Genomic DNA, 12208 nt, shown 5'->3' on the forward strand with positions numbered 1-12208 from the left:
GGGCCCTACGTGAGTCCCACAACTCCTTCCTGAGCTCAGGAATTTCCTTTGTCAAATCAGGCTCGTGAGGCAAAAGTCACTTGAACCTGAGGAAGGGTCCTTGTGTTCTTTAAAAGGAATATGATAGCCGCAGCAACATCTTCCTAGGAACATCGCCAAAGGCAAGGGAAGCAAGGGCAAAAATGAACTATTGGGATTTTATCAAGATCAAAAGCTTTTGCACAGCAAAGGAAACAGTTAACAAAATCAAAAGACAACTCACAGAATGGGAGAAGATATTTGCAAACGACATATCAGATAAAGGACTAGTGTCCAAAATCTATAAAGAACTTAGCAAACTTGACACCCAAAGAACAAATAATCCAATCAAGAAATGGGCAGAGGACATGAACAGACATTTCTGCAAAGAAGACATCCAGATCGCCAACAGACACATGAAAAAGTGCTCCATATCACTCGGCATCAGGGAAATACAAATCAAAACCACAGTGAGATACCTCCTCACACCAGTCAGAATGGCTAAAATTAACAAGTCAGGAAATGACAGATGATGGCGAGGATGTGGAGAAAGGGGAACCCTCCTACACTGTTGGTGGGAATGCAAGCTGGTGCAGCCACTCTGGAAAACAGCATGGAGGTTCCTCAAAATGTTGAAAATAGAACTGCCCTATGACCCAGCAATTGCACTACTGGGTATTTACCCTAAAGATACAAACGTAGTGATCCGAAGGGGCACGTGCACCCGAATGTTTATAGCAGCAATGTCCACAATAGCCAAACTATGGAAAGAACCTAGATGTCCATCAACAGATGAATGGATAAAGAAGATGTGGTGTATATATACACAATGGAATACTATGCAGCCATCAAAAGAAATGAAATTTTGGCATTTGCAACAACGTGGATGGAACTAAAACGTATCATGCTTAGCGAAATAAGTCAAGCAGAGAAAGACAACTATCATATGATCTCCCTGATACGAGGAAGTGGTGATGCAACATGGGGGTTTAAATGGGTAGGAGAAGAATAAATGAAACAAGATGGGATTGGGAGGGAGACAAACCATAAGTGACTCTTAATTTCACAAAACAAACTGAGGGTTGCTGGGGGGAGGGTGGTTGGGAGAAGGGGGGTGGGGTTATGGACATTGGGGAGGGTATGTGCTATGATGAGTGCTGTGAAGTGTATAAACTTGGCGATTCACAGACCCTGTACCCCTGGGGATAAAAATATATTATATGTTTATAAAAAATTAAAAATTAAAAATTAAAAAAATTGAAAAATTGGAAAAAAAAAAAGGAACATGATAAACAAGAATAACAACAAGAGACTTTTCAAATTCCCTCCTAGGCCGGCCTACACGTTGCAATCAGCATCCCTGAAAGCAAAGTTTGCTGAAAAGTGTCTAGAAGCGACCTCCTTCCGGTGCTGACCGTGGTTCCCAAGTTCCAGCTAAATCGTGTCGCCGTGTCTAAGCCAGGCAGGTGAAGGACTTCACACATTCTCCCCTCCTCGCTTGTATTTCTGGCACTGCTTCTTGATAATCTCTCCTCCAACCTACCCTAGATGTCAGAGGTTAGTGAACTTCGGCCCACACCCCAAAATTTGGACTTCGCTCTATTTTTGTAAATAAATGTTTATCGAAACAGAGCCATTCTCATTCACTGATGTATCACTGATGGCTGTATTTGTGCCAGTGTGGCTGAGCCAAGTGTGAAAGGGACAATACGTATCCTCTTAGTCTGCAAAACCCAAAGTATTTACTATCCAACCCTTTACAGAAAAAGTGTGATGACCTCTGCTATAGCAGGTCCTTTTCAGACATTGTTGGCCATGACCCACAATAAGCACACTTGACAATGAGACCTACTATACACATAGATACTTATGTGTATATTTATATATACATATTTCCCAGAGTAATATTTACCTTTACAAAACACAATGCATTCTAAGAGGTTTCCAATCTACTAATTTTTTTTCAAATGCTGTCATGACATTTTATTAATCTCCCGATCTCAGATGAGTCTTGATTCATATTTGAAAAACACTGCTTTAGACAAAGTGAACTGGCTACTTGCAACACATGTCCCCTGCTCTCCCAACCTCTATTTCTTTCTGGCACTGCTCTCTCCATTTGGCATGGCCCGGTTCTTTCATTTCTATGTATACAAATCCTTCCCATTCTTTAAGAACCAGCCCAGTTTCCATCCCTTTCCTGAAGCATGCTTTCAACCTCCAGTCCCAAAGCATTCTCTCATTTCCCACATTTTTTTCTCTTCCTCTATTTTAGAAATTTAACGTTTCTGCATTGTAGAACAGTCATCTAGTAATCTGTGCATGTTTCTAATGATGTACCCAAAGATCTTGAGTTCCTTAAGGGTATGGTCCTAAGCATTTTATATTCTAAATACCATGCAGGACAATGCCTTGTACTCTGTAAGTACTGAATAAATGTTTATTAAATTGAAGTAAGCAAATATTTGTTACTGAGGGTTTAATATGGTTTACACACATGATATTTTATCCTGCAAAGTTAAAGCCTGTAAATATATTGTATATTGTAAGTGCTCAATAAATGCTTATAAAGACAGAGAGGGAGGGATAACCTGGGCTTGCCAGTTTCCATTCCAGTTGCTAGATTTGTATTGTTAAAGAAAGTATCACAGCTTGGACTGACCTAAGCACAAGTACCAGCCATATATTCTGAGTCTAAACAGTAGCACTTGAGAGAGCTTGATACGGTCTCTCCTTTCCCAAAGAAACAAAAATGCACACCATCCCTCCCGACCATTAATGATAATGCCACTAGAGTGGGTAAGAGAAGAAAACTCCCCCAAATGAAACTTCTTCAGGAATCCCAACATATCCTGAAATGTTATCATTATAACCAGTTCCAGTGGTTTTACTGCAATGTGTTTAAGCATGACCAAAGAGGACATATTCTTAGGAATTCAAGGATGGTTTGATGTCAGCAAATCAATCATGCTATTTCATTACATCATAATAAAAAAGAAAAAAGTACTTCTATATCACTAGATTCTAAAAAGACACCTGGTAAATCCAGCAGCTGTTTCTACAAGGTTCTAAGTAAAATAAAAATAGGAAAAAATAGGAAATAATATCTACATGGACATAGAGATTTTTACCAACATTAAAAAGTAATCACTGGGGTGCCTGGGTGGCTCAGTTGGTTGAGCATCTGACTCTTGATTTCTGCTCAGGTCATGATCTCAGGGTCATGAGATTGAGCCATGCATAGGGCTCTACGCTCAGCACAGACTCTGCTTGAGATTCCCTCTCTCTTTTCCTTTGCCCTTCCCCACCAAATGAATAAATAAAATCTTTTTTTAAAAGTTTTAAAAAGCAATCACCAAAATAGAAGGTAAAATATTAAATCCATTTCCATTAAAATAATGAATTATCACAATTATTATTTAACATAATTCTGAAGGTTGTACCTAATGCAATAAGAATATAACATACAGGGTAAAAATATTAGAAAAGGAAACAAAAATATTTTAGTCACAGATTATATGACTGAATGCCTTTTAAAAATCACAAGAGATTATACAGTTTTGGAAAAGAAAATGCTGTAATTAATATTAGAATGTGCTAAGGTGGTTGCAAAGAAGAGGGGAAAAAATATTAATCAATAGCTTCTCCTTATATAAGCCCCAAAGAAATTAGAAAAATGAGGATGTCAACATTAAAATCAAAGCTATTAAAAGCTCTATAGGACATATGACCCAGTCTCTTCAATTAATAAATTAGAAAGAGAACACCTGAAAGGGATAAGCAGATTAAAAGATACTTAAGAGATATCAAATAGTTATAAGAAATATCTTTTGGATCTCAATTGGAGAAAGAAAAAACTATTAAGGAAGAGGTGAGAAAAGGAGAAGTTATTAAGAAATTACTTTTGGCATTCCACTCTACATTTCTGTTTAGGATGTAGAACTCTATAAAAGAATGTCGCTCCTATCCCAGTAATAATAAAAGGCCAGGAAACCTTCAAAATCATAACCTTTCTTGAACTCCTTAGAAATGTGAGGCCATATGGCCATAGAGTAAGTGAAATCCAAAAGGTGACAAGCCCCTTCAAGGAAAAATAAAAAATAGGACACAAAACCATCTTCCTTTTGGCAGGTCACAGGAAAAAGAGGATGCTTCCATACAAGTGAAAAATAAGAAGTAATTTAAGAGTTCCAAAAATTCTTAAAGGCCAAGTATAGCCCATCATGTTAGTTTTAAAATTTCTTGGAGTCCCAGATACCAGAGATATATTTGCAAGTTAATTCCCACAAACCTTCACTGGGTGTTCACAGAAAAGACTGGAGACAGAGAGGGGGTCTTGACAGTGTTAGCATGCGGGCAATGATCAGCTGCTGACAGACAAGCATGAAGCCTTCCAGTTCCCCAAACCTTCCTTTCATAGGAAACAAAAGGCTTAAGCTTTTGGATATGTGAGTTGCAAATTTTCTCATCCTAAGAACCCACGCAAAAATCCATTGTTACTGGAATAGGGATTTCTCCAAGGATTGCCCTTGGAGAAAGGGTAGGAAACCTTTTGGGGCCTGTAACATTACTCCAATACTAAGGAGTGGTCTGCTGTCACTGGAGAAGGGTCAAGCACCTGACAGTAGAGATCCATCTTGTATCATAGACATGCGGGCACTATGGAAAGCTGCAAATGAAACAGAAACACTGAAAAATCTCCAATACAGCATCCTTGCTTTGGAACACAGTAAAAATATCACACTTCTGGAAGAATTAGAACCCTATGCAACACTAAAAACTATAATAGAAACAAAAAAATCCAAACTCAGCTCAACTCCTGACTAGACTAATTTACCCTTTTCAGTAATGGCCAGATAAAAGAAGAGGTATGCCCATTTCTGTGTATAAACATTGTTTACCTCAGTCTCTAGTGTTCTTATATACATACTCTCCAGCATTCAGTGAAAAATTACGAGATACACAAAAAGCAAGAAAGACTAAACCACTGTTTTATCCAGAGAGATAAAACAATCAAGAGAACCAGATTCACAGATAAACCAGATATTAGAAATAACAGACAGGTAGTTTGGAATAATGACGTTAGATATGTTAAATGATCTAATGGGAAAGATAAGCAACATATTAAATAGATGGGGAATTTGCTCACCAAGATAAAAATTATAGACGGAGTCAAAGACAAATGCTAGAAATAAAATACAGTATCCGAGATGAAGAATTCTTTCACTAGGCTCATCAGAAGATTGGACACAGCGAAGGAAAGAATCAATGACTTAAAGATAATGACAACAGAAAGACTTTAAACTGAAACACATAAGAAAAAAGTAAACAAAACCAAACAGTATGTGTAAAGAGCTCTGAGACAACATATGGTCACAAATCATGTGTCATCAGAACCCCAGAAGAGAAAGAATGGGGAAGGAGAAATATTTAAAAAATAATGATTGAGAGTTTTCTAAAATTAATGAAAGACAATAAGGAACAGATCCAAGAATCCCCAAAACCCCAAGAAAGATTAAAAAAAAATACCTAGATATATTGTAGTTAACCTGTTGAAAACAAAACATATAGAGAAAATATTGAGGGCAACCAGAGGTAAGGATTGGTGAGAGTTTAAACACAGAAGAACAGAGACAGACAAGAACTGAAGCACACTTCTTGGAAAGTATGCAAGCCAGAAGACAATGAAGCTACATCTTCAAAATACTGAAATAAAGAAATGAAATTCTAACATTTTAGGTGTGACAATGGTACTGTGGTATTTTATATTTTTTCTCAACAGCTTTTGTACTTAAAGATTCACACTAGGGATTGTTTCACACTCATCAGAGAGGAGAGCTCACCTTGTAGATGAAGGTAGAGATAAACCAAGATGATGATTGGCTCATCAACCAATCATCAACCATGAGCTGATGATGATAGAAAGTAGGTGATAAGCAAAGAGGAATTCAGTGATAGTCTCTCTACTCTCATAAAATTTGCTAAATTGCCATAATAGGAAATTTTGTTAAGAAATGGAAAATTTAAAGTATTTTTTATTTGAGTACAGTTTGACACACAATGTTACATTAGTTTCAGGTACACAACATAGTGATTCAACTTCTCCATACACTACGCTATGCTCACAAGTGTAGATAAAATTTATCACCATACAACATTATCATAATACCACTGACTATATTTATTCCATAACTGGAAATCTGGATCCTCCACTCCCCTTCCCCTCTGGCAACCACCAGTTTGTTCTCTGTATTTGAGAGTCTGGTTTTCTGTTTTGTTTTTTTGGTCTCTTTTTTTGGTTATTCATTTGTTCTGTTTCTCAAATTCCACATATGAATGAAATCATACAGTACTCTGGGTCCATCCATGTTGCCACAAATGGCAAGATATCTTTTTATGGCTGAATAATATTCCACTGTATATATATTCCACATTTTTTAATCAATTCATCTATGGATAGACACTTGGTAACTTTGCTTTTTGGTTTTTTGGTGTTTTTTTTTTCATTTATTTTGTGTTTAGATTCCACACTTGATCTTAGCCAAAAGGCGAAGAAGTTTTAGATTCCACATATGAATGAAATCATGGACTATTGGTTTCTCAGTCTGACATTTCATTTGGCGTAATGCTCTCTTGGACTATCCATGTTGTTGAAAATGGAACAATTTCATCTTTTTATGGCTGTGTAATAGTCCATCTCACACACACACACACACACACACACACACACACCCCTTCCTTATCTATTCATCTGCCAGTGATGGACAATTATGTTCCTTCCGTATCTTGGTTATTGTAAATAATGCTGCAATGAACATAGAGGTGCATTATCTTTTCAAATTAGTGTTTTCATCTTCTTAGGGTAAACACCCACCATACACAAAAATAAATCCCAAATGAATTAAAGTCCTCAGTGTGAGACCTGAAACCATAAAAATCCTAGAAGAGAAAACAGGCAATAATATCTCTGACAACATTTTTCTAGATATGTCTCCTAATGCAAGGGTAGCAAAAGCAAACATAAGATATTAAGATTACATCAGAATAGAAAACTTTTGTACAGGAAAGGCAGCCATCAACAAAATGAAAAAGGCAACCTACTGAATTGTAGAAGATATTTGCAAATAATGTATCTGATAAGGGGTTAATGTCCAAAACATATAAAGAACTTACGCAACTCAACACCAAAAAACCCCAAACAATCTAATTTAAAAATGGGCAGAGGACCCAAATAGACTTTTTCCAAATAAGACATACAGATGGCCAACAGACACATGAAAGGATACTCAACATCACTAATTATCAGGGAAATGCAAATCAAAACCAAAATGAGATGTCACCTCCCACCTGTCAGAATAGCTAAAATCAAGAACACAAGAAACAACAGGTGTTGGTGAGAATGGGGAGAAAGGGGAACCCTCATGCACTGCTTCTGGGAAGGCAAACTTGTATAGCCACTGTGGAAAACAGTGTGGAGGTCTGTCACAAAATTAAAAATAGAATTACCATATGATCCAAAAATAGATTTTTTTAAAAGAGAAAAAAAACGGAAGAGATGAGTGTATCATAACACATATCCTACCAGTCTTCTCTGATTTTTTTCCTCTAATTATCTCTTCCTATGGTCCACAATGGGTTCACAGGTCTCCAAACTGGGGTCATACAGTGCTACAGCCTTAGCCACCCTCTCCAGTGACATCACCGCAGCAAAACCTACCAGTGCCAAAGCTCTCTTCTCCACACAGAGAGCACCGTCCTGAGTCCATCAGATTGGAGAAGAATCTCCATCCCGCTGGGGTCTCATATACAGGGACCTTCATTGATTTGGCCACTCTGAAAAATTAAATTCAAGGCAACAGTCAATTCACATATCTCTTCTCCTTTCTTTTCTTAGCACAGAAGAAAGTCTTTAGAATTTATTAACTCCAATATCTAGATTTCAGAACATTCCAGACTGTGTTGACATTTTTCAGGATTTTAAGCCATAAGATAGAAAATGATAAATAGCATATTCCAAGGGTTCTCAGTTTTGCTTTCCCCATAATATAGAAAATATTAAGTTAATGTGTAGGATATTGTCACACGTATGTTTTCCTTCTAAAAATGTTCCTTTATCTACATGGTAAGATCCCACTTGGGGATCTCAGAATCTAAATTAAGAGGGGGTTTGGGTACAAACACTTTGGAATATTGTTTGATAGTATCTACTAAAGATGAATATACCCATATCCTACGAACCAGCAAGTCAAGTCTTAGAAATTAGACATGTAGGGACACTTGTGGCATACAGCTGTGATTCACTGCCAACCCACACACACATGCTGGGACTTTTAGGATTGGAAAACCCATTCTACCAGCTCCTAGAAATGTTGATGGCTAATGGCTCACAGGTGTAGCCCCCACTCTCTGCCAAAGACAGATGTCACATTCAAAATCATGCTTTCCTCCCCAGGTCAGCTGATGTATAATGACTGGTAAATGAGGATGGATAAAGGTCTAGTTTCCTTGCCCCTATTTGGCACAACTCTGTGGGACCATTTCAGCTCTAGAGCTCTCCATAGGTTGGCTGAGGCCTTTGTTGTGACTGCACCGTAGTCCAACTTATCTCTCGGTGTCCAATTCACCTTCCTTGCTCCCCCACAGGTACTGATCTTAAAGCCAACTTTGGTCTGGATGGCAGAAAGGAATAAACTTCTCGCAAGCAAATCTCTTTCACGGTGCCACCTGGGGAACCCAGTATGTCACATTACTCAACAGAATATATACACAAGATTTTACAAAAATGATTATAGAATCACAATTCACAAGAACTGAACAAACCCAATGTCCACTGAGTAGGATGGACAGATGACTTGTGATATATAACGCACTGCCGTAGATTTCGTGGGACAAACTATTGCTACGTGCAACAACTTGGATGAAACTCACAAACATCGTATCAAGTAAAAGAAACTGGGAACAAGAAAATACATACTGTATTGTTCCATGTAGATAAACTTCAAGAACAGCTAAAACTAAACAGTACTATCACAAAGCAGGTTTAGGGGATCAGAGAGGTCAAGTGTTTTGTTGAAGGTTTCACAGAGATAAGAGGCAAAGCTAGAATTTGGACTCAAGTCTGCTTAATTTCTGCTCACGTTCCATTCCATTATATTGTGGTGTCTGCCCAAATGATTTAAGAGGTATGTAGATCTCAGAAAATGCTCGGGAATGATCTGGTACTGTACCACTGACCTAAAGAGTTTCATCTTCCCCACATGCAAGCAACCAAAAAGCAAAAACACCAAATACCTGTCACCAGCAAGATTTAGTTTCTCAGAGGCTATAAGTGCAGGAGGTAGTCAGGGAGAGGAACCAGTGAGGGCATCTTAGTGAAGAAGAGGAAGAAAGGTGCACAGAGGACAAAGGACATAATGTAATAATGATTTCTTTAGGTTTGTTTTGTGGCCAGCTAAAGAAAAAAAAAATCTAGAAACTCTTGCCAGAGGAAAGGGAACACCTTCCTTTCCATAACATACAAGTGTAAGTGATGTGTTCAGGACCTTGAAAAATTATGTGCTAAATCTCCCTCGTTTGCTTGGAAAAGTATTTTTTAGATGCTCAGGTATTACATCGAAGGTTCTGTTGTTGTTTTAATGGGCTAAGAAACATATACAATTACACTTGTATCTTGGTAGGAACAATGAAATAAATCCTCCCCCAACTGTAGATCCAAGGTAAATTTTCATAGTCAGAAGCAGAAGGAAGGAGGAGTAATTCACAAGAAGATTCCCAGAGTCGGCACACAGTAAAGCCTAGGTCCAAGTTAATTTCTCAAATATGAATGCATATAATTACCAAATAGAAAGTGCAACATGGAGGAGATGTCAGGGTAAGAAAAAGGGTAGAGAGTTTGGGGACATATATTTTCTGGCTAAAACATTCTTGTTGGTTCGGAGCCAAGTTGGCAGATCTGAAGGGAGGGGACAGGATTTCCCTTGCTCCCACCCTTCCCAATGAATCACTGTCAGGAGGTCACCAGGCTGAGTGCTGAGGCTGGATTTTAAAGGGGGATACTTCTACAACGCTAAGGCACAGTTGCAGCTATGCAAGCTAAGATAACAACATCGGTAATTAAATTCCGGGATCGTGAGCAGGAGCTGATTGTGCCCTAGAGTCAGAAAGGAATTCCTCTTCCTCCTCCCTCTCCCGAACTTGGGATCCCTCCCAAACACAGCATTCAGCAGATACCATTCTCTAGACTGGTTTTTGGCAGCAAGACCCCCTGGGGATTTTCTGAAAGCTTAAAACCAAGCTGCTTATGCTGAGGGTCTTCACCCCGCTTGACCGCTGCCACCATGTGCTAGAGACAAACGTTAAGGACTCACTTCCCAGGAAAGACTGGAGTATGAAGAAAAAGAAAGAAAATGAGTCTCGACCACAATTTTCCCGCAAGTGGGAGTTGAGTTCCGGTAGTTAAAGAAAAAAAAACCAGAAACAGGGGCGCCTGAGTGGTGAAGTCGGTTAAGTCTCTGACTCTTGGTTTCGGCTCAGGTTGTGATCTCAGGGTTCTGAAAACGAGCCCTGTGTCAGTCTCCACACCCAGCATGGAGTTTGCTTAAGGTTCTCTCTCCCTCTCCCTTTCCCTCCACCCCTCCCCCCTCTTTGTGCTCTCTCTCTGTCTCAAATAAGTAAATCTTTAAAGAAAGAAAGAAAGAAAGAAAACGAACCATGGTGGATGTAACCTTCTCAGTGTGATTTGTAAACCTCTAAAAATGTGGTTTCAGATTGGAAACAGCCTCAACCTACTTTTCCAATAGTTTCTCTCCTGGAAGTCACTAAAGCTCCTAATAACTGGGCTATCTCTTATTTTCCAAATATGCTCTTTCATTTTTGCTGTTGTTGGCTACTCCTGAGTCATTCTTCATGCTTTTCATTTTACCTAGATTAATACCTCCAGTCTCTGTCAAAATCCTTCACGTTGCTTCAAGACCAATTTTAAATGCCCTGCCACCATGCAGCCTGTGGCAAAGTCTGCTAGGTGACCAACAAACCCATCTCTTCTCCTGGACACACAGCTGGACTATACTTCCCAACCTCCCTCCCAGTTAGCTGTGGTCACGTGGTGGAGTTCCAACCAATGAAACTTGAGTGGAAATGACATATACCCTTTGCAGATCTAGCTATTAAACTTTCCCATCCTCCATGTTCTTTCTCCTACTGCCAGCTTACAGTGGACAAGCTGAGCAAACGCGGAAGCTATACATTGAAGATGGTAGACCCACAGTATGGAAGGATCTCGGTTTCTAATTTGCCATTTGGAGTAGAATCAACCACCAATCAGGAACACCTATTTTTAGCTTTTGATGACTGAGAATATTGTTTTGTAGTAACAGCTCCATTATCTTTATCAGTATAACGCTTTCTCGTCATTACAATCAAACCAAAGCAACCCTTCCTCTCACTTGGTTTAGGTCTTTATGTTCACGTTGTCATTGCTGATATTGTACATACTTAACACTTTTCTTCCACACACAGATGCACACTACTATCACAACCAGTGTATTAGAAGTTCTTTGAAGCAGGAACTATATGTTATAGACTTTTTATAACTCTTCAGTGTTTAGGATAATACTTGTCCGATTTGCCCTTAATAAATTCAGCATGATTTCAGTCGACTAATATTGAATCTTTAAGGGTGTGCTCGTATAGCAGGGAGAAAAGAATCTTTATTTTATGGCCTTTTTCTCTTGTAGTATCTTAAAACTATATCTAAGTCATTTCTGTGTGCTTTATTTATTTACTTTAAAAGATTATTTATTCACTTATTTGAAAGAGAGAAAGTGAATGAGAGGAAGGACAGGGAGAGAGGGAGAGAGAACCCCAAGCAGACTCTGTGCTGAGCGTGGAGCCCCACACTCAGTCTCACGACCCTGAGATTGTGACCTGAGCCAAAATCAAGAGTCAGACACTTAACCAACTGAGCCACAGAGGTCCCACCACATTTTATTTAAATTCATCATTTTAAGAAAGAGAATTTCACAAGATATTAATTAGTGGCGTTATCAGGATGAGAGAAAGGCATTTCTTGGAAATAAAGATCTCACAGATTTAGGGCAATGACTAACTGAAAATCAAAGGTTTCAGGAGCAGGAAAATACATTTTTCTATTTTACCAGTCTGGCCGTCGTCCTACCCTCAGGCGCTCAAA

The 12208-nt window shown here is 38.7% G+C and overlaps 1 protein-coding gene across 1 annotated transcript in view; it reads right to left on the reverse strand.

Moving 5' to 3' along the window:
- PGM5 (phosphoglucomutase 5) overlaps window positions 1-12208 on the reverse strand; it is a 198160-nt gene that overhangs the window by 69346 nt on the left and 116606 nt on the right. Inside the window, exon 7 of the mRNA XM_032307008.1 lies at window positions 7736-7851. Within this exon, the coding sequence (XP_032162899.1) occupies window positions 7736-7851 (116 nt within the window). The remainder of the gene's footprint in view (window positions 1-7735; window positions 7852-12208) is intronic.

The sequence above is a fragment of the Mustela erminea genome, chromosome 12, assembly GCF_009829155.1.
Source record: "Mustela erminea isolate mMusErm1 chromosome 12, mMusErm1.Pri, whole genome shotgun sequence".
Taxonomy (NCBI): domain Eukaryota; kingdom Metazoa; phylum Chordata; class Mammalia; order Carnivora; family Mustelidae; genus Mustela; species Mustela erminea.